This window comes from Erpetoichthys calabaricus, chromosome 10, assembly GCF_900747795.2.
Source record: "Erpetoichthys calabaricus chromosome 10, fErpCal1.3, whole genome shotgun sequence".
Classification (NCBI taxonomy): Eukaryota; Metazoa; Chordata; class Cladistia; order Polypteriformes; family Polypteridae; genus Erpetoichthys; species Erpetoichthys calabaricus.
This window is the reverse complement of record NC_041403.2, coordinates 11,536,861-11,560,173: the sequence shown is the minus strand read 5'-3', so window position 1 is coordinate 11,560,173 and position 23,313 is coordinate 11,536,861. Positions and strand designations below refer to the sequence as shown.

The 23,313-nt window shown below is 41.2% G+C and overlaps 1 protein-coding gene across 1 annotated transcript in view; it reads right to left on the bottom strand.

The window, feature by feature from the left end:
* The window catches only part of cmpk (cytidylate kinase), a 70,606-nt gene extending 49,038 nt beyond the window's left edge, over positions 1 to 21,568 (bottom strand). The window contains exon 1 of the mRNA XM_028810876.2: positions 21,254 to 21,568. Coding sequence (XP_028666709.2) covers positions 21,254 to 21,400 — 147 coding nt within the window. The 5' untranslated portion in view covers positions 21,401 to 21,568. The remainder of the gene's footprint in view (positions 1 to 21,253) is intronic.
* Positions 21,569 to 23,313: the final 1,745 nt, after the last annotated feature.

Here is a 23,313-nt window from a genome sequence, read left to right as displayed (position 1 = left end):
GCCAGACCTTTACTGCAGCGGCTTTCAGTTGCTGTTTGTTTGTGGGCCTGTCTGTCTGAAGTTTAGTCTTCGACAAGTGAAATGCCTGCTCAATTGGGTTAAGATCAGGTGACTGACTTGGCCATTCAAGAATTTTTCCACTTCTTTGCTTTAATAAACTCCTGAGTTGCTTTGGATGTATGTTTTGGGTCATTGTCCATCTGTATCATGAAATGCCGCCCAATCAAATTGACTGCATTTAGCTGGATTTGAGCAGACAGTATGTCTCTGAACACCTCAGAATTAATTCGGTTGCTTCTGTCCTGTGTCACATCATCAATAAACACGAGTGTCCCAGTGCCACTGGCAGCCATGCACGCCCAAGCCATCACACTGCCTCCACCGTGTTTTACAGATGATGTGCTATGCTTTGGATAATGAGCTGTTCCACGCCTTCTCCATACTTTTATCTTGCCATCATTCTGGTAGAGGTTGATCTTGGTTTCATCTGTACAAAGAATGTTTTTCCAGAACTGTGCTGGCTTTTTTAGATGTTCTTTAGCAAAGTCCAATCTAGCCTTTCTATTCTTGAGGCTTATGAGTGGCTTGCACCTTGCAGTGCACCCTCTGTATTTACTTTCATGCAGTCTTCTCTTTATGGTAGACTTGGATATCGATACGCCTACCCCCTGGATAGTGTTGTTCACTTGGTTGGCTGTTGTGAAGGGGTTTCTCTTCACCATGGAAATGATTCTGCGATCATCCACCACTGTTGTCTTCCGTGGACGTCCAGGTCTTTTTGCGTTGCTGAGTTCACCAGTGCTTGCTTTCTTTCTCAGGATGTACCAAACTGTAGATTTTGCCACTCGTAGTATTGGAGCAATTTCTCAGATGGGTTTTCGTGTTTTCGCAGCTTAAGGATGGCTTCTCTCACCTGCATGGAGAGCTCCTTTGACCGCATGTTGTCTGTTCACAGCAAAATCTTCCACATGCAAGCACCACTCCTCAAATCAACTCCAGGCCTTTTATCTGCTTAATTGATAAGGACATAACGATGGACTTGCCCACACCTGCCCATGAAATAGCCTTTGAGTCAATTGTCCAATTACTTTTGAGCCCCTGAAATGAAGGGATTGTGTTCAAAAAATGCTTTAGTTGCCTCACATTTTTATGCAATCATTTTGTTCACCCCACTGAATTAAAGCTGAAAGTCTGCACTTCAACTGCATCTGAGTTGTTTCATTTAAAATTCATTGTGGTAATGTACAGAACCGAAATTAGAAAAAAGTTGTCTCTGTCCAAATATTTATGGACCTAACTGTATATTAAATGGAAAGACACAAACACACATATAGATTGCATGTAAATGTATACTTTTGCCTCATAAATAACCAAATGATCCAAGCCCAAAATTTTTCTTTTTCAGAGCTGGATTGCTTTCTTAGTTTAACTGTTGATCCCTACGTCCTGAAGCACTTCCTTGTAAGAAGGCAATGTGTACAGTACTTGGCAGGCAACACCCAAGATCAACACCGGTAGGGAGATCTCTCTTAATTATAAATCCTGCTTTTGCTGCGGGTGTGTCCTTCATCCAAGAGCTGACTCCAGGATTATACAAAATGCATTGCTGGTCGAATGACACAGTAAATTCCAGCCACTTGTCAGGGCTTTAAAAAAAACAAAAGCATACTGTGCTTTGCAAGACCTACTGAAGCATTCACTGCCCTTTTCACAGGGCAGTCACTAATACCTGAAACCTGAAGAATTTGAGATCCTGGAGACTTTCTGTTCAAGCAGTTCTTAAAAAAAATAACAAATAAAAAAGCAGTCAACATCCAGTCAAACAATGCGAGACCAGGTGAGAACACTCTCAATTACAAGACTTTTTACAACGCAAAAAAATCTACAGCTTACTTTTTGCATACAATACATACAGTATCTCACAAAAGTGAGTACACCCCTCACATTTTTGTAAATATTTTATTATATCTTTTCATTAGACAACGCTATAGATATGACACTTTGATACAATGTAAAGTATTCCATGTACAGCTTGTATAATAGTGTAAATTTGCTGTCCCTTCACAATAACTCAACACACAGCCATTAATGTCTAAACCGCTGGAAACAAAAGTGAGTACACCGCTAAGTGAAAAATGTCCAAACTTTTGTGAGATACTGTAAATAAGATTGACACAGAAAATGGAGTCGTAATGCCGGCAACTTACACTTGGACATGCTAACATCTAAGCTCTTTTGCACTCTTTTACCTCAGAAGACTCGAATCATTCAGCACATACAGGAGCACCTCGATAAAGTAGAATATCATTGAAAAGTTAATGTATTTTAGTTATTCAATTCAAAAAGTGAAACTCCTATATTATATAGATTTATTACACACAGAGTGATATATTTCAAGCGTTTTATTTCTTTTCATTTTGCTGACAATGGCTTACAGGTAATGAAAACTAAAATTCAGTATCTCAGAAAATTAGAATATTAAATAAGACCAATGAGAAAAAAAATATATATCTCTATTATAAAAGGAAATCCTTGTGAGACAAGACTTTTTCAAAGAGATTTTCTCAAATCCCATGAGACGAGATTTTGGCCACGAGATTTTTTCAAGCCCCGCCCTCCTCTCAACCATTTTTTAACCACGCCCACGGTCCTCTCACCTCTCATTCGTGTGAATGCTTTTGTCACACATAGTTCCTGCTCTCTCACCTCCTATAAATTTTTACGTTTTCCTCACTTTAAGTTCCCAATAAAAGAAGACTTATTATGTCCAAATCTTATTGAAGACTTTCATCCCAAATGGTTATCAACAGAAGAAATGAGTACACAGGCAATCCTAGCACCGAGAAATGATAAAGTTTAACGAAATAACGCGAAAATTGGTTAAAGGCATATGAATAGACTATGCTGAAACAGTTGGTGGCGATGGTGCAGAAGATGAAAACATCAACTTACAATATCCCGTAGAATATCTACAATCATTAACACTGTCTGGTCGTCCACCGGCTGAATTACTGTTCAAAGAAGGATGTATCCAAGAAAGGTAATGTAGTACATCTTCAGGGGATAACATTAGACAACAAAGGAGATCTTGATATGCCTTTCGTATTAAAACATTTACACAAAACAACAGTGTCAAAAAAAGAAAGTAAATATCACATTAGCGCTAAGAAAGAGAAATTATTACTCTGAGAAATAACGAAAAGGCGAACATAGATAGATAGATAGACAGATAGATTACTTTATTAATCCCAAGGGGAAATTCACATACTCCAGCAGCAGCATACTGATACAAAAACAATATTAAACTGCAATAACAATGCAGGTATAACAGACAATAACTTTGTATAATGTTAATAATAATAATAATAATAAATTTTATTTATATTGCACTTTATATTTTAGCAATCCCAAAGTGCTACAGAGTAAAAATAGAATAATAAAATAAAAAAAAAAGAACAGAAGAGTCTATAAAATACTTTAACAAAATGACTTTCTAAAAAGATGAGTTTTTAGGTTTCGCTTAAAGGCCTCAGTCGACTGTGGGGCTCTCAGGTAATCAGGGAGGGCATTCCACAGCCTCGGCGCCAACGATGAAAACGCCCTGTCACCCATGCTGCTGAGCTTAGTTCTGGGGACTTGAAGAGTGTTAGTGAGTACAGAGCGGAGGGAACGTAAGGAGTTATGGGGGGTAAGGAGTTCCTGTAGATAAAGAGGGGCATGTCCATAAATGCACTGATGGGTAAGAAGGGAGACCTTGTACTCTATTCTGAATGAAACAGGGAGCCAGTGAAGGGTTTTCAGGATTGGGGTGATGTGATCATACTTTCGCACCCTCATCAGGATCCTGGCAGCGCTGTTCTGAATATACTGGAGTCTCTGGATACTCTTGCCAGGAATCCCAATGAGGAGTGCATTACAGTAATCCAGCCTGGAAGAGACAAAGGCATGGACGAGCTTCTCTGCATCTGCCAGGGTGAGTAATGGGCGGAGTTTGGCGATGTTCTTGAGATGGTAAAAAGATGACTTACAGAGATATTTGATGTGGGTGTCAAAAGTAAGTTGGGAGTCCATTCTAACACCCAAATTAGTAACAGATGTGGAAAGAGGAATATTTTGGCCAGAGAAAGTAATACTGGTGATGGTAGAAGAGCGAAGATGATGTGATGTACCAACTAAGATGGCTTCTGTTTTGGATCTGTTCAACTGAAGAAAATTGAGCCTCATCCAAGCCTCTATCTCCTCCAGGCAGGTAGACAATGTAGATGTTGGCAGAGGAGCAGTAGAGGAGGTGGGAGTAGTCCTGAGGTAAAGCTGAGTGTCATCGGCATAGCAATGGAACGATAAACCATGTCTGCCAATGACAGTTCCAAGGGGGAGCATGTAGATAGTAAAAAGGATAGGGCCCAGCACAGAGCCCTGTGGAACACCACAGGCGACGTTGTGGGTGTGGGACTTTGCGCTGCCAAGGGCGACATGCTCAGTTCTGCCAGTCAGGTATGATGTAAACCAATTTAGAACAATTCCTGAGAGTCCAATAGTGTATTGCAGGCGGTGAAGAAGGATGTTATGGTCTATTGTGTCAAAAGCAGCTGTCAGGTCAAGGAGGATAAGTAGTGAAGGTGAACCAGTATCTGCCGTCATCAGAAGATCATTGGTGACCCTGACCAGGGCTGTTTCAGTGCTATGGCCAGGGCGAAAACCAGACTGAAACTTTTCAAACAGATTGTTCAGTTTGAGATGATCGTGAAGTTGTGCTGCAACTATTTTTTCCAGGACTTTGGAGAGAAATGGAAGATTGGAGATGGGCCTATAATTGGAGAGAACTTCAGGATCCAAGGTGGATTTTTTCAGTAGAGGTCTGATGACAGCAGTTTTTAGTGCAGAAGGAATATGGCCAGCCAGGAGGGACTGATTTATTATCCTGGTGATAAGTGGAGAGATGGCAGAAATGTTGGCCCTCAGCAAGGGTGAGGGGAAAGGGTCCAGGGAACTAGTAGACGGTTTCATTTTCCTGATGACATCCTCCACCTCTTCCTGTGTGGCAACAGAGAAAGAGCAAAGAGGATGGACGGTCTCAGACAATGAGTCAACAGTTGGGAAGGGCAAGATATCCTTGGTAGAGAGGTGTAAACGGATATTATCAACTTTTTGTTTAAAAAAGTTGATATACATGTTGCATCTGTCATCAGTGGTCTCAGAATGGGGAGGTAAAGGAGGTTTGACAAGATGATTTATGGTTGAAAAAAGTTTTTTAGGGTTGCTGGAGCCATTTCTGATGATGGTGGAATAAAACTTGGACCGTGCAACCTTCAGAGCTTCTGCATACGCTCTCATGTGTTCTCTGTAAGCCTGTTTATGGACAGTCAGCCCAGAGGCCTTGAGCCGCCGCTCAAGGACACGCCCAGCCGCCTTCATTTTTCGCAGCTCGCAGGTATACCAAGGTGCTGAGCACGAGAATGAGACGGACCTAGATGTTAAAGGGGCGTGGAAGTCCAGGAGACTGCTCAGGGACTGGTTGTAAAAATCCACAAGGTCAGCAACAGAGAGGGAGCTGATAAAGTCAGAGGAGAGAAATGTAAGGTCCAAGGCCAAGGCATCCACATTGATATTCTTCAGATTTCTGAAGTAGATCTGTCGTTTTGGTTTGATACGGGAGGAGAAAAAGGGCAGCTCCAATGACACAACTTTGTGGTCTGAAATACCAAGATCAAATACCTGTAGATTCCTGATTGGGGGACAGTTTGAAATGACCAAGTCAAGAGTGTGACCCCTAGAATGTGTGGGAACATCAACATGTTGTTGTAGGTTGAGAGAATCTAGCAGCTCAAGGAAATCAGCAGTGAGATAACCTGTGGGATTGTCAACATGAATATTTATATCTCCTAAGATTATGATGTTGGCAGAAGTAGCACAGAGTGTTGTGAGAAGATCAGTAATTTCCGGAATAAAGGCAGAATTGGGTTTTGGAGGTCGATAGATAAGGAGAACAGTCAGGGGAAACGGGGGCTTACATTTAAATGCAAGGCACTCACAGGAAGATATTGCAGGTATCGAGATAGGGGACAACCCCAGGTCCTGACGGTGGATAACAGCTATTCCACCACCACGCCCAGTGCTGCGAGCTGCCTCCAAGTAACTGTAGCCAAGTGGACAGGCTTCATTTAAGGCAGAGTAAACCTCTGACTGGTGCCAGGTTTCTGTCAGACACATGAAGTCAAGTCCTTTTTCCCTGATGTGTTCTTCAATCAGTATGGATTTATTGCTGATAGATTGAGAGTTAAATAGTTCAAATTTAACCAATGACTGTGAAGTAAATCTCTGTACAGGACGCAGAACATTAAAATCCACTTTACGCAGCTTAGAATTCATTCCACAAAATAAATCCAGCCGGGGATGTGAAAAACGAACCGGCTGGGACGACGTTAACAAAGACGCACCAGCCGTGGCGGCTGACATTGTCGTGATGCGGCGTAGGTTGTTAAAGTTCACTCCCCGGCGGCGGTGACGGAGCGAGGCAGGGAAGTGTACCGGAGCATCCGAGGGCAAGAGGCATTTCGGGAGCATTGACTCATGTTGGGAGCCAGGAGAGTTGTTCCTAGAGAGGATCCGGGAGGCTCGGAGCCGAGCCCTGGTGCCTCCACGCTTCCCACGGCGGCGGCGTTTCCATCGGCGACCGGCCAAGCCGTGGACAGTGACGAGGAAGGCCGGGACTTCCTCAAACAGTCGGCCAAAGGTTTGACTGAACTCCGGAGTCAAATGTCGAGAAACCCCCGCACTCGTTCGAAGAGCCAAAAGGGTGAAGCGATCATAACGAATGATCGAGTCAGGAAGAGCATCACAGGAGTAAGTAAGCCGAGAAAAAAGCAGGAGTAACAAGAAACACAAAAGCCAGAGTGGCTGACGGCGTGCCTCAACAGTCGGCGCCATCTTTTTTAGAATGTTAATGTTTAACCCCCCCCTGGGTGGAATTGAACAGTCGCATAGTTTGGGAGAGGAACGATCTTCTCAGTCTGTCAGTGGAGCAGGACAGTGACAGCAGTCTGTCACTGAAGCTGCTCCTCTGTCTGGAGATGACATTGTTTAGTGGATGCATTGGATTCTCCATAATTGATAGGAGCCTTTTGAGCGCTCGAATATATGGACATAGGTGATATGTCAGAAGTATGTAAATATTGTAAGGCTTTGAAGTTTAAGTCAAGAGAATTTCAAAAACGGAATTTACCTCACATGCATTTATTGGTTACTTTGCAAAAAAAAAATTTAACTACTGATGATGTGGATCGATTTGTCTGTGCTGAAATTCCAATCAGAGAAACCTGTCCTGTATTATGGTACAAAGTCATTAAACACAAGTCTCACTGACCTCATTAAAAAGATTCAGCACATTGGGACTTGAAAGATTCCAAATATTGTTTTTACAGAAGTTCAGGAATAAAAGTGAAATTAATGAAACAGCAACAATTCAAAGGAAAAAAAAAAATCTTAAAGTGTGTATCTGGAAAAACAAACATGGGGGTTGGCGAGCAAAGCAAGCAGGGGGCGAAGCCCCCTAGTGTTTTACTAAGACAATGTTAATTATCTTCTATCACTGAACTGTCAATTTAATCACTACAGTGATCCCTCGCTATATCGCGCTTCGCCTTTCGCGGCTTCACTCCATCGCGGATTTTATATATAAGCATATTTAAATATATATCGCGGATTTTTCGCTGCTTTGCGGGTTTCTGCGGACAATGGGTCTTTTAATTTCTGGTACATGCTTCGTCAGTTGGTTTGCCCAGTTGATTTCATACAAGGGACGCTATTGGCAGATGGCTGAGAAGCTACCCAACTTACTTTTCTCTCTCTCTCGCGCTGACTTTCTGTGATCCTGACGTAGGGGGTGTGAGCAGGGGGGCTGTTCGCACACCTAGACGATACGGACGCTCGTCTAAAAATGCTGAAAGATTATTTTCACGTTGCTACCTTCTGTGTGCAGCTGCTTCCTGAAGTGACATGCTGCACAGTGCTTCGCATACTTAAAAGCTCAAAGGGCACGTATTGATTTTTCTCTCTCTCTCTCCCCCTCCCTGCTCCTGACGGAGGGGGTGTGAGCTGCCGCCTTCAACAGCTTTGTACCGGCGGTGCTTCGCATACTGTTTGCTTTCCTCTCTGTTTCCTTTGAAGAGGAAGATATGTTTGCATTCTTTTAATTGTGAGACAGAACTGTCATCTCTGTCTTGTCATGGAGCACAGTTTAAACTTTTGAAAAAGAGACAAATGTTTGTTTGCAGTGTTTGAATAACGTTCCTGCCTCTCTACAACCTCCTGTGTTTCTGCGCAAATCTGTTACCCAAGCATGACAATATAAAAATAACCATATAAACATATGGTTTCTACTTCGCGGATTTTCTTATTTCGCGGGTGGCTCTGGAACGCAACCCCCGCGATGGAGGAGGGATTACTGTATACCATACTTGTCAACAGCTTTATGTTATTTATAATACACTGTTTTAGATGCTACTGTAAAAAAATAAAATTGACGTGATGATTAACTTCAAGAGCTTTCCTGACATTTGGTGACATCTTTGGAATTTAACAATTCCTTACAAAGCTTTTATAAGAACTGGCCTTTCCAGTTTTACTAGCTTTTGTCCCCTACTGCTTTTGTATCCTGAAAAATGCAGCCGTTAAAACTACAGACTACAACATAAGTAACGACTCTTTTGCTGATGAATACTCTCACCTAACCCCTCCAAGTAGCTAACATCTCCAGGCAGATTACGCAACTTGCATCTTAAGCCAGTTTCAGGTCTATTATTATGTAGAAACACCAAGAGACAACTGTCACAATTAACATAAATAAAGTTTTCAAACCTGCTTATTTGTGTTCAGGGCCCATCCCGAGGCGCAGTAAGTCACTGAGTATGCCATACTCACACAGGGTGAATTTAAAAATCAACGACTAACCTAACACACACAAATACGGGGAAAACATGCAAACTCCTAACAGCCAATGACCCAATACAAATTGTGTTTTATCAAATGAAAATATACTTCATTCCCTCATTCATATGTCAAAGCGACTTATGCCAATATAGGAAGAAGAAGAAGAAATAAAATGTAAATGTTAAATTCAGGGTGACAATGACCAGCGGTTAAAGTGACTGACTTTGTGATCCAAAATGCAGGGTTTAAATTCAGCCCAAATGTCTATAGACATTACACGTTCTTCCTGTGTAACATGTGGATTGTTTCCAGGTTTTCCAGCTTCCTAACACATGCACATGTTAAGTTCATTAATGACTCTGAATTGGCCATGTGTGTGTATAAGATGTGACCTGTGAAGGACTGGCACTCCATCTATAATTGAAGATGTGAGTTTCAAAATCTGCTAATTACACCTTTTGGTAAAATTTAGTGAACACGTGATTGTGACTTTTCATGCAGTTGGTCATGCGCCGAAAATATGTTTGAGCTTCAAAACCTGTTAATTGCAACAGTGTAGCGCTATAGTTTTAGGGATTTAGTTTCAAAATCTGCTTACGGACCCAGATTTTCCTATTTATCTCCAAAATGTATCTTTTGTACTTAGCTGATTTTGGAACTGAGCTCTTCAATTAGTTCCTGCCTTGTGCCAAATGCTGAAGAGACTGGCTTTCTGGGCTGCAATTAAGTATTAGAATAAAGTTAATTTGAAAATTAAATCAGAGTTTTTGAACATTAACAATGGACTAGCATGTATGTTTCATATTTTGCTAAAAACTGAAAAATTTAGATTTCAAAATGTTTCGGGGTATTCACTGGTATCGATTTATGAAGCATCCATCCATCCATCCATCCATCCATTTTCTTCCGCTTATCCGAGGTCGGGTCGCGGGGGCAGCAGCTTGAGCAGAGATGCCCAGACTTCCCTCTCCCCGGCCACTTCTTCTAGCTCTTCCAGGAGAATCCCGAGGTGTTCCCAGGCCAGCCGGGAGACATAGTCCCTCCAGCGTGTCCTGGGTCTTCCCCTGGGCCTCCTCCCGGTTGGACATGCCCAGAACACCTCACCAGGGAGGCGTCCAGGAGGCATCCTGATCAGATGCCCGAGCCACCTCATCTGACTCCTCTCGATGTGGAGGAGCAGCGGCTCTACTCTGAGCTCCTCCCGGATGACTGAGTTTCTCGCCCTATCTTTAAGGGAGAGCCCAGATACCCTGAGGAGGAAACTCATATCAGCCGCTTGTATTTGCAATCTCATTCTTTCGGTCACTACCCATAGCTCATGACCATAGGTGAGGGTAGGAACACAGATCGACTGGTAAATTGAGAGCTTTGCCTTATGGCTCAGCTCCTTTTTCACCACGACAGACCGATGCAGAGCCCGCATCATTTATGAAGCAGTCAAAGATTAAATCCTGTGTAGTAAAAATGCATGAATTACAAATTTCTACACACAAAAAAAAGTCCAATGTTAAAAGAACTTTCAAATTGTTAAATTAACCATGAACAATGTATATATGGATATGTTTTCATGTAGACACTTGTCTGTTTATTAACTACTAGCTGTCCACCGCGGCTCGGCCCACGTAATTAGTGAAACAAGAAAAACTTTAAAAATTAATAAAAAAAAATTTGAAAAAATGTAATTATGGCCAAGCGGAAGAAAGGTATGCTCCACCGTCAAACGTCGCCACTCTATCTGATGGTGTTCAGCTCTGATGGGAGAGCGTTCCTCATTTGGGGAGAAGAGCACGTGGCTGTGATATCTCTGTCAACCAGCAGCTACCCTCTAAAACACATGGAGCTCTGATCTCTCTCTCAAAGATCAGAAACGTTAGTCCTTAACAATCTGTAGGTGATAATGTCTGCTGAACAAACAGGTATTGCTATTTATGTGGAGGCAAGGTGCACTCCAACACGTGGCGAGCGGTAGAGCAACTTGAACGGAGGTTGGCGTGTGAGTGAGGAGGAGGAGGAGGCCCCCTCCAGCCCCAGCCTCTCTCAGATTTACACAAATAAATTGGTACCATAAGCGAACTATGATACTTAGCTCAATGAAAGAAGTTGCAAAATCAACCGGAATGTTCAATCCATTAAGTAGCTCTCTTGTGAAAAGCAGACAGACATTGGATTTTAGGTTATATATTATATATATATATATATATATATATATATATATATATATATATTTATATATACATACACACACACACACACTTATAGATAGATATGAAAGGTACTATATAATAGATAGATAGATAGATAGATAGATAGATAGATAGATAGATAGATAGATAGATAGATAGATAGATAGATAGATAGATAGATAGATAGATAGATAGATAAGACAGGAAAGGCATTATATAATAGATAATTTATATTGTTAAGCTACATTTATAACGCATTTACATTTACTTAATTGGCTGACTTACAATAAATATACAATTGGTTACACGATGCCAGTAGCGGGTTTCGAACCCACAATCTTAGGGTCTGAAGGCCAAAGCTTTAACCACTACACCACACTGCAGACTCAGATAAGGTATGCAATAACCCACCAGGACAAGAAGAGGCACCAACGCTAACAATACCATCTCGTTACTCCCCCGTAGCTCCGAGAAGCCGTGCAAGGAGAGCACCTCAGCCATACCCCCACTCAACTAAGCCACGCCTCTTCTGGTTGAGATGATATATAAATGCATGGGCTCCCAGGAAAACAGTGTCTCAGTAAGAGGAACCACGTCTCGCATGACAGAGTTCCAAGACCCAGGCTTGTTCAAAAGGGCCAATAATTTAGAGAAGCCGCTGAGGCTTAAGATGCAGATATTGTGCGTGTTTTCCCTTGTGCCACCGCATGCTAATTTTTGTTCTTTGTTTTAGACACTGGCAGTAAACAGGCCGACCCAGTTATCAAATCCAGTGTTTCAAGGAAGATTCCAAGTTAATGAATTCAAATTGGGGGAAATTTACGATAAATTACTAAGACAAGGAATACAAACAACAACCCAAACAATGGAAGCCTGGTGATTCTCCTGCAACAAAGAAGAAGTTCAACATCCAAGTCAGTGTCATTAGGATCTCCTGCACAATAGTTTATGACCTTAACGCTTGAGGACATTGTTTTTACTGATTACTACGGGGCTCCGCCCCCTGTTCGCTTCACTCGCCAACCCCCAGGTTTGGTTTACCGGAAGTACAATACAATTTATTTTTTGTATAGCCCAAAATCACACAACAAGTGCCGCAATGGGCTTTAACAGCCCCTGCCTCTTGACAGCCCCCCAGCCTTGACTCTCTAAGAAGACCAGAAAAAACTCAAAAAAAAAAAACCCTTGTAGGGAAAAAATGGAAGAAACCTTTGGAAAGGCAGTTCAAAGAGAGACCCCTTTCCAGGTAGGTTGGGTGTGCAGTGGGTGCCAAAAAGAAGGGGGTCAATATAATACAATACATAGAACAGAATAAATCCTCAATACAGTATAAAAATAAAAATTCTAGAAGTACAGAGTAGAATTTCACATTAGATGATATCACATACAGTAATATGATTTGGATTTGTTTCAAGTCCTGGAGACCTCATTCATCAAGCTGCCTCCATTTTGCCATTCCACATCTGAAATAGCGCTAATCCGATGAAAGGACCCCTCATTCCCATGTCCCCATTCATCAGGGATGACTTTACCTTAGGCAGGCAATCTACAATTTAAAGAGATTGTTATTTTCTTGGGAATTGTTACATATGCATTATTTTCACTTTTACTTTAAAAACTTTTGTAAAAACAATACTTGTTTCTTTAGTTCCTGCCCTGCACGTGGTTACATCTCTTCTTGCCAGACGTATAATGCTGCTCGTGTTGTGAAGGGTGTTGCAGCTGAACGTACACTAAGGATATGCCATTAGATCATTTGCGGTCTTTTTGCTGCTTGCTAGCTGCCTCTGCTGCCTGTTGCATGTCGTTGTTTTAAGGGCTCGGAGCACATGATGCTTGCCTGCCAAAAGCAATCCAACAACTGCTAGCTTAGAGGTCTGGTGACTTGTTTTAAATGATGGCTCACTGCCTGGTCTCGCATGACGTTGTAAAAGCAATACCTGTCTTTCATTTCTGGCCTCGGGCATAGTTGAACTCTTTCTTGCAGGACGTATAATGGGGGGGGTCTGCCCTTTGATTCTTTTAAAGCCGATATAGCCCCGGTCCTTTTTGCTACGGCCCTGGGACAATCTCTTGGCACCAAGTCTCATGTTTACAGTCCCTGCGAGACACACAGTGGTAAGTCTCCTTGGTCTCGCGGGTCTTTAAAATATCTTTCAAGATGATCACGTATCGTAGCCTTGCATTTGCTTTCCATTCCAGGATTTTCTTTTATATATAGAGAAACTAGGGGGCTTCGCTCGCCAACCCCCAGGTTTGGTTAACTGGATATGCAAGTTAAAGAGATTGTTATTTTCACTTCATTCATTTTTTATTTCTTGATATTTGCCAGTAATAAAGCCGTAGTGAATGAGTCATTCCCCCTCTCCCTTTAAGCCAGCTGCTGCTTGTGCCGGGCTGCGCGTCAGTTATTTAAAAGCCTGTACAGCAGCTGTCCTTTTGTCTCATTTCCTTGTCTCGTAGGATTTTAAAAGTGTCTCGAGAAATTGTTTGTAAGTAGGGCAAGTAGTCTCGCAGGAATTTAAAGCGTCTTCCGAGAAGATCGCGTCTGGACCCAAGATTTCTTTATTATAATAGAGTGACATGACTTAAATACATCCCATAACCAGTCACTGATTTCCACAATTTAATTAAGAAGCAGCAGCAAGGAAAGCAAAAAGCCATTCTCATCCTCCTTCACAACAATACAACAACAGCAACATTTACTTCTATGGAACATTTTCTTACAAAGGATGTAAGCTCACAGTGCTTTGCAAGATGTGAAAGAGAAAGTTACAAGAAAAGATAAGATTCAAAGAAAGAAAAAAAAATAATTCCATACAGTCTTATAAATCAATGATTTAAAATTAGTAAAAGAATTGTGTCCTTATATATAAGGCTGCAATGCAAGTCACTAAAGATGAGCTCCGTTTAAGCTGGAGAAAAAGAATCCATATGGGTTCCAAGGGCAAAAGACCACCCAGCCCCCATTAGGCAGTCTATTCTATGCTATTTTATTTTATTTTCCAGGCTTTTGTCTGCAAGGATTCAACGCATTCCAGCATCACGGGTGGCTGCACAGTGCTTCAGTCAGGTGGTAGTAAAGAAGAACCAGAAAATAAGGAAGACAGACCACTATACACCCACCAACTGAATTCAGAGATGCCACCCGACCCGATTCTCTACATCTGGCCCAGTATGCCAGCAATTCATTGTCCAATCTGAACAGCGACTTTCACAGAACGTACTGAGCTAATGATGAAGAGGTCAAGTCAGCCACCCAAGAGGGTTGGCAAAAGCAAGAGAAAACATTTTATGCCAGTACCACAGAAGAGATCTGCAAATGTTTTTATTACTGTATTAGTGTTCAAAGCGATTATAAAAGATAAAATGGTTTTGCTTTTACTGGCATTTCTCTTAAAGGTCAGGCTCAAAACTTTTTCTTCACCCCTGCCTGGTCTGCTTACGTGATTGTGTTAATACTAAACCATCTGTCTTAAAGCCAAACCCTTTACTTTAGCACTGTACTCAATTATTTTAAAAACATTCCAACATTGCCAATGCCAGTCGTAAATTCCTTTTTTTTTTTACAATTACTAGGGGGCTCTGCCCCTACCCCCGGCCGGGTGCTACACGCTAGTCACTTTAAGGCTCTGCCGCTCGCGTATGGGAAAGCGGATGTGCAATTTAAACTGTTTGTTATTTTCATGGAAATTATTATACATGCATAATAGAACTAACTATTTTACATTACAGCGAATAATTAACCATAGTAAAAAATAGTAAGATGTAATAAATTGAAAGAAAATGTGTCATGTAGTGTTAGAGATATCCGTTGCGTTATAAATTTTCATTTTGTTTGGCTTTGAAATAACACGCAAACACTTTTTAAACTTACACTTTTACTGTAAAACTATTTTTTAAATTCAACTTTTCATCAATATCGCATTGAATTTTGATTCCGTGTTTGGACTTACGTCGTGACAATACAACGTATTACTGCCCGTGAGTGAATATCGTTTCTTTCTCTCTAATAAATAAACCGACTTTTCGAATGTTTGTCTCTGTGATTTGTTAATTGTCATAGCAAAAGCTATTCTAATGGGAAACTGTAAACGTTTAATACGAATGGCATATCAAGATCTCCTTTGGTGTCTAATTTTATCTGTGGAAGATGTACTACATTACCTTTCTTCCGCACCATCACCACCAACTGTTTCAGCATAGTCTATTGATACGCATTTAACCAATCTGCCGTGTAACCGATCGACAATTATTACGTTAATTTGTTTGACTTCATTGTTTCTCGGTGCTAGGATTGCCCATGTACTCATTTCTTCTGTTGATAACCCTTCGGGATGAAATTCTTCAAAAAGATTTGGATATAATAAGTCTTCTTTTACTGGGAACTTAAAGTGAGGAATATGTAAAAATTTATAAGAGCTGAGAGCACAATAACTGTGTGTGACAAAAACATTCACACGAATGAGAGGTGAGAAGACCGCGGGCCGTTAACCGGAAATGGTTGAGAGGAAGACTTGAAAAAATCTCTTGGCAATAGTCTCATCTCAAGATTTTCTTTTATAATAGAGAGACATTTTATTACCTAATGTTTTTATAAACACAACAAAAAAATGAAAAACACACTAGTTTAACCAGGATGGTTTGAATTTAACAAGGTTGACTGGTTGTTCCTGAAATTGCATTTCTCCTTATTGTCAGATATTCCAGCTGGTACAAAAAAAATATGCTTCTCAGATCACAAGCCCGTCGAGCTTACATCTTGCATCCTTTTGTTATCCGCTCCAAATATGCCCCGACATGATATAAATCTTCATTTCTGTGATTCGCATGCTGGCAGAATAAATCACAGGACGAGTCAGTGGAAGAGATGGAATCCCTTACTGTGCATTTTTTAACAGTACCTTGCATAAGTATACTAAAAAAAATACTTCACAGATAGACTTCAGTTCTTCTAAATTAAGAAGACTGATAAATTAAGTAAATGAATCACAGTCACATAGGAAGTCAGTGGCTGAGCCCGAGCCTGGAAACATTTTACTTCTACATTCCAGGTCCTAAACAGGACTTTACATGCGTAATTTGTATTATGCCTTTCAATCATACAGCCACTATGGTGGTATTTGCCTTTAAAGGAGATTATGACTTCATTTAGCTAACTTTAACCCAGCTCTTTAATCCTAACCACTAAAAGGGCTTCTCTCAATCTTCAAAAGAGGTTAAGGTTAGATTTAGGGCTTGGCTAGTAACTTATAATCATTTGCAGAAGTTTGGAGTACTGAGGCAGGCATATAATTAGGGAGCACTTATAAAGAGTCCTAACTATGAACACTGGGTTACCAAGCAGACATTTTAACAAGGAGTTTGATTTTGCTTTTTCTTATTGCCAACTAGACAAAGAGCCCATTTCGACAACGTAAGATGAAACGGGCACGAGTAGAATAGTAATAAGTATAAGCACCACAAACCTGATATAGGTGAATTGAATGAATGCGTAATAAGGCCTCAAGCTGTAGTCGAAATCGCCTTTCAGGCCTCTAGAGCTTTAATTGAAGTCGCCATTCTCTTTGAATTTTTGCGGCCGTAAATCCGCCGCCTGCCGCGATGTTGGGGTTGGATGTCGGTCGAAGTCGCCTTTCTCTTTGAATTTTCGCGGTCGTAAATCTGCCGCCTGCCGCGATGTCGGACTTGTAAGGTTTTTCAGGCAGCTGCGCAGAAGGCGACTCTGCATTCGGCTTCGGACATGCGCAGAAGGCGACTGCGCTTTCTGCTTCAGACGGAATTGAGTGAGTGAGTGAGTGAGTGAGTGAGTGAGTGAGTGAGTGAGTGAGTGAGGAGACTGGCGAATTATGTATTAAGATGATAGTCCAATGTGAATCTGTCTTCCTTTCAGATTTGATGTTTAAGTGATTCTATCCTTTAACTAAACTCACATTACAAACTAACATTACCTTTTAAAACTGCACCATTACTATAACAGGATCTTATGTTCTAAACCTTCTTTACTAAAATTATACATTCAAACTTGTGCATAAAAAATGATTTACTGCCAATTTCCCAAAAGGGTCGATCATTCTTTTTATATGATACTACTAGCCATCCCCTGCGGCTCTGCCCGCGTTGTAGTGACACAGGACAAACTTTAAAAATCAATAAAGAAACATGAATCGCCAGCTAAGCGGAGGCAAGGAACACTCCAAAACGCAGAGGTAGACCGATTCCCCACTCCAGACGTCATGCTTCCCCCTTCCCCTCGGCCCGCAACCTGTCTCAGATTAGTGCAAATATATCACTCCTGCAAGTGAATTATGATTCTTAGTGCAATGAGAGAAGTCACAAATTCAACCGGAATGTTCAAGAAGATTATAGAAAAAAACCCAATCTAAATCCATTAAGTAGTTCTCTCGTTCGATAGCTAAGCGGATGTAAGGTACGCTCCGAGGCTGGCACATGAGTGAGGAGGGCCCTGCCCCCCTCCTCTCGGCCCACTGTGTCTCTCTCATATTTGCGTGGATAAATCGGTACCGCAAGTGAACTATGATACATAACGCAATGAGAGATGTCACAAAATCAACCGGAATGCTCAAGCAACTTCTAGAAAAAAATCCTGATCTAAATCCGCTAAGTAGTTCTCTCGTGAAAAGTGGACAGACATACATACAGACATTGGATTTTATATACAGTATATATATATATATATATATATATATATATATTCACGGCATTCGAAGTCTGTGTCACAATCTGTTAGTGTGGGTGGTTACCTACCAGGTAACGCTTTGTGGTTGGCCAGCAATCTGCTAACATCCGCCACGGTGCCCTCAGTTTGTGAAGAGCAGATCATAGAATGGTTGCAATAGTTTACTGTCAAATAAATGCAAAGAGTACACGACACATGTTTCGCCCTCATTCTGGGCTCATCAGGTGTACACACTCCACTGCACTCCCTCTCGGGAATCGAACCTCGGACGTCAGCGTCAGAGGCGATGCCCCTAACGTTGCGCCACGGCGTGTGGTTCGTTTATTTGACAGCATGTAGATCGGGGTAATTACATTCACGGCATTCGAAGTCTGTGTCACAATCTGTTAGTGTGGGTGGTTACCTACCAGGTAACGCTTTGTGGTTGGCCAGCAATCTGCTAACATCCGCCACGGTGCCCTCAGTTTGTGAAGAGCAGGTCATAGAATGGTTGCAATAGTTTACTGTCAAATAAATGCAAAGAGTACACGACACGTGTTTCGCCCTCATTCTGGGCTCATCAGGTGTACACACTCCACCCAGAATGAGGGCGAAACACGTGTCGTGTACTCTTTGCATTTATTTGACAGTAAACTATTGCAACCATATATATATATATATACAGTATATATATGTGTGTGTGTGTAAAAAATTGAAGATGTAAAAGAAGAAAAAAAAATTTAAGTGACACATTAACGGGCGTATAAGTCGGGGCCTGATTTTATGATCGATTTTTCGGGTTACAAGACCAGACTTGTACGTGAGCATATACGTTAAATGGACTTTTGGTGATGAGGTAAAAAAAAATTTGCTATCAAGTTAAGTTTAGATTCTGATTCTATGATGCTTGAAAATGTTGAGAAAAAGCAGATTTTAGAACGGTGCCTGTATGTCTATCTGCGGAAACCTATGAACAATAATAACTTCTGAAACAATTTACGTATCTTTTTCAAGCAAACTGCATCGTGTTTGTCTTGTTAGAGGGCTCCGGATCAGGGCTATCGATTTTGGTCCCGTTTGGTCCAGTACGTATCCCCAAAGCCTTCAATAACAGTTTGACCTTTGTCCAAAGGTAACTGCCTTAAAATATTTTTCATTTTAACCGTGACTTTTCCAGTTATACGACGAGGCCTACTGAATTGCAAAAATTTGTAGTAGTTTGAGATATAAAATGTATTTCCATTAAACTAGTGTGGTGCTGAGGTGTCACCTATTGCAAGGCTGAACTTGGGTCCTAATCTGGGATCAAGAGTTGGTTTGTTCTTAACCCTTCCGTCTCTCTCTCTCAATATAAATGTACGTATGTACACATGGAGGCACATCCACACGCAATCAAAGAAATTCATTAGTAAAGACAACTGACAAAAAACATTCTAGATGATGTAAATGAACAGACAAGCACACAAACCTAGATCTGTAAAGCTTGAGGTGCATTAATCTACCCCGTAACAATCTATTTGTGTAGCTTGTTTATTTAATTTCACCCAATGTGTTGAGTTTCAAATTAAATCAGGGGTTCTTAACATTAAGGTCTGTGGAACCCCAGGGGGTCCATGAGGGTCTGATAAAAATGAACATTTATATTCAGTATACATCCCAGTATTGTTGATTTAAAGTAGATGTAGTAGTAATAATGGTAGTAGAAAACATAGTAGTAGTAGACCTATTTTAATTTGCACAAGAGGATTGTATTTCATAATTATAATAAGTGGCCATTACTATTTCCATAAAGGATTGGGGTTTTTTTAGGTTTTTTACTTTAAAAAGTTTAATAACACTTTGTGTATGTCATATATGTATGACGCAATAAAATATCACTAAATAAAGTACGTAATATTCATTGCATGCAAAGTTGCATTTATGTGAATATTTCAGGGGAAAAGGATCCATAGCTTTCATTAGATTCTTAAAGGAGGGTCTGCGACTCCAAAAAGGTTAAGAATCACTGAATGAAATGTTATTAAAGTTGTTCATTTGAATATGTTACTCTACATTTATTTGTGTACATAATAATTATAAGTGAATGTACTTTACTGCAAATTACATTGTATAGTACACTCATTTACATTTCATTGTAAAATGTTTTGTTGTGTGATTCTGTTCAGTATTACTAAAGTGCATGGACATATTTTATGAAATTAAAAACAGAATCAAAGACAACATTAGACACAGTCTCCGGTTAAGATAGTTAAAAAATATAAAAAAGGGTTTGGAGTGAAATACTTGATATTCAGGGCACACAAAAATGAGAATCAAGGAATCAAGGTTCAAGGAAGCCACAGCATTGAGCAGGCATTCAAAGACATTCTGAGGGTTGAATCAAAGAAGGTTGCAGTCTCCAATTAAATACGCAAAACAAAATTCTGATTTCTGTAGATCACCCCGCATTTTGTGCTTTTTAGCTATGGGTGGACATCTGAAAAATACGATGCCCAGGGCACCAAAAGGTTTTATATTGTAAAATCTTCCATTGAATGTCTTTCTGAGGTATCACTAAAGTGTAATTTTCATGAAAGTACTGAATGGTCTATTTCACATAACTGTAGTTTTTTTTCTCTAATCAATTCAATTTTTATCTAGTGAGCAAGTCTTCTCAGTTTATTTCTGTTTACAAATATCAATTTTACAAAATCACTAAATACAGTAAAACACGCAGGTGAACAAAGGAGTCTGGAACTGATTAACATTAATAATTCGTTGAATTGTGGCCAGTTGGCAACAGCAGCGAGCAGCATCCCTTTAGAAAATAAATCTCTGGGGAGCTGGGGTCCACGGTCAATTGTAAAAGAGAAAATTAAAGACAGACACCGTCACAGATTAAGATGGGTCAAACAGGACCCAGAAGTCGCAGCATTGAGTGAGCAATCAGAAATGTTGCGAGTCTCCTGTTAAATAAACAAAATCCTAAATTCCCCAAATGTAAAAAAAACTTTTGATCTCCTCTGCAGATACTACATACTGTAACCACAGAGTCATTGGTTCAAATTCTGCTTGGATTTGTAGTGTGATCTCTTGTAAGTTGCTTCAGTTGACCACGTTACAAATATATATAAAAAAAGATATTTTAAGTAAATGTACTATGTGTTAAAGTGTTAAAGGACTTCAGATGATGTGGTGCTATAGAAAAGAGCTGTATATTTTGGTGCAACGATAAAAAAAAAGATTGTATTATTTTTCCACAATACTTCCGTTTTGATGTAAAAGCAGCTAAGTCCGGCACCAGTGGAAACGTCAGATCCCCACGGAGCCCTGGAAGATCGCTCCCTTTCTGTGTACAGGGCCCTAACACAAAGACCGCGCCTCAAACATCCACCACGTTCACTGCATCGGCTTTCCGAGGCGCGTGGGACCATCACTTTATTTTAAAGCTAAAATTATCGCGTTCCCAATCCGCCCTTCTTACCTCCACAATCTTGGCGCACTGGGTGCCTTTCCCGGCCCCGGGGCCGCCGAGGACGAACAGCACCTGCGGCTTCATGGCGTGGACAATGCAGCGAAACAGAGACGCCGGGGTTTTAAGGGATAGCGAGCTGAACAGTCGGTAGAGCATACGCCACCAGGATGTGTAGAAGAGGATGCAAGTTCCGCTATCTAATTCAGTGCTGAGCAGAGATCGATTAGCTGGCTTAGATAGTGGCGCTAAGATAGAGATTCCGCTGCTACGTTGTCACCAACAATTGTGGGGGTGCGGCTTGAAGGCTGCCACTCAAAGCTCTCGGCGCGCATCTACTTCCTGTAATCTAGTTAGGCAGATCTTGTCAAAATAAAAGTCTCCGTTCTATCGTCTCTGTAGAATTTAATTTCCAAAAGCTTTTATTTTCTTTCAGTGGGTTGGACCTCAGTGGTGTCATATTCCACGCGTTCTTAAAGTACATAGGAAGCCGGGAAGGGTGTTATGAGGTGCTAGTGTGCCCGATTTCCGTGGGACCCGCTGCGGCGTTTGGCGCGGTTGCTAATTTGAATGAGTTATCAACTTGGCGCGAGAATTCCGAGTGGGTGAGCGGAAATAAAACGAGCGCGCCGCGGGTGTCCTTTCAGACAGTCACTTTGTGCTGGACCATCACCTGCATAGCAGTATGCGTGCCACGGTCTGCAATGGGGATCTGAATGCCCACTCGTCCTAGGTCACCTTGAGTTTTCTTTTTTGCAGGAGCTTCATCTCGCAGCGGTGTTTTGTATCTAAACAAGTTTATTTACCTTTCATATAATGGCAGCGGGCATTGCTTTATTTTATCGTACTGTATACTTAATTACTTAATTGACGGCGTGTGCGTGTGTGGCCCCTGAACACTAGGGTTCGATGCTGCTGATCTAGGCCTAGACCCTCGAATTTAATGAAGTTGGTTTAAATCAGGTCATATTAAATGGCTTCGTATCATCCACACATTGTGAAAAATATTGTGTATTACACAACAGTGGCTTTCAGCTTTTATTCGTCAAGTCCAGGGGTCTCCAACACGTCGCTCGCGAGCTACCGGTAGCTCGCCAAAGGGTTAATGAATCCTACATGCATTTGAAAACTTGATTAGTCAAATTAGGGGTGGGCAGTCTTTCCAAAAAATCATATCAGAATATCCATCCATCCATTATCCAACCCGCAATATCCTAACACAGGGGTCTGCTGGAGTCAATCTCAGCCAGCACAGGGCGCAAGGCAGGAAACCAACCCCGGGCAGGACGCCAGCTCACCGCAGGGCACACACACACACACACAAACGGGACAATTTAGGATTTTCAATACACTTAACCTGCATGTCTTTGGACTGTGGGAGGAAACCTGCAAACTCCACGCAGGGAGGACCCGGGAAGGTCTCCTTACTGCGAGGCAGCAGCGCTACCCACTGTGCCACCGGGCCGCCCCATATCAGAATATCTCTATTGTAATTGTAACAAATACAGCGAAATTAGGTGCAGTCCCTGCGGTGTCAAAATATCACGAACCTTTTAACACAAAATCACGATCCACGATCTGAATTGCAATCTAACTTTTCAATGTGGCATACACTTAAGAGAATATCTGGACTCAAACTCATCAAGACCTAAGTAACACTTTATTTTAAAGTAGACATTAAGCCCGTTACAATAACGGGCGCTAGAACAGTAGTCCATAAACATTAGTAGGAACAATCTATATTAAATGGCAAGGGACCTTTTACCTCATTAAATTTTTTCCGTAAAATGCCTGTAATTTCTCTGACAGTAATACTGGCTTTGCTGTCCGTAATATGCGTTTACTTTTCTGTCACAACAGTGGGCAATCAGCAGATTCTCTCCAGCAACTGATTTAATGTGCTCGAAAATAAATGTACTTTTAAAAGTCATCGTATTGTAATATCATGAAAATTCGTATATTTAGGAAAACCCCTTCAACGACTGACACTTTACCGGGCCAAGCTTCTTAATCGCAAATCTGACATCCTCAGAGTGAACACTTGCACAACAATGGGGAAGCTGGTCTCCGCG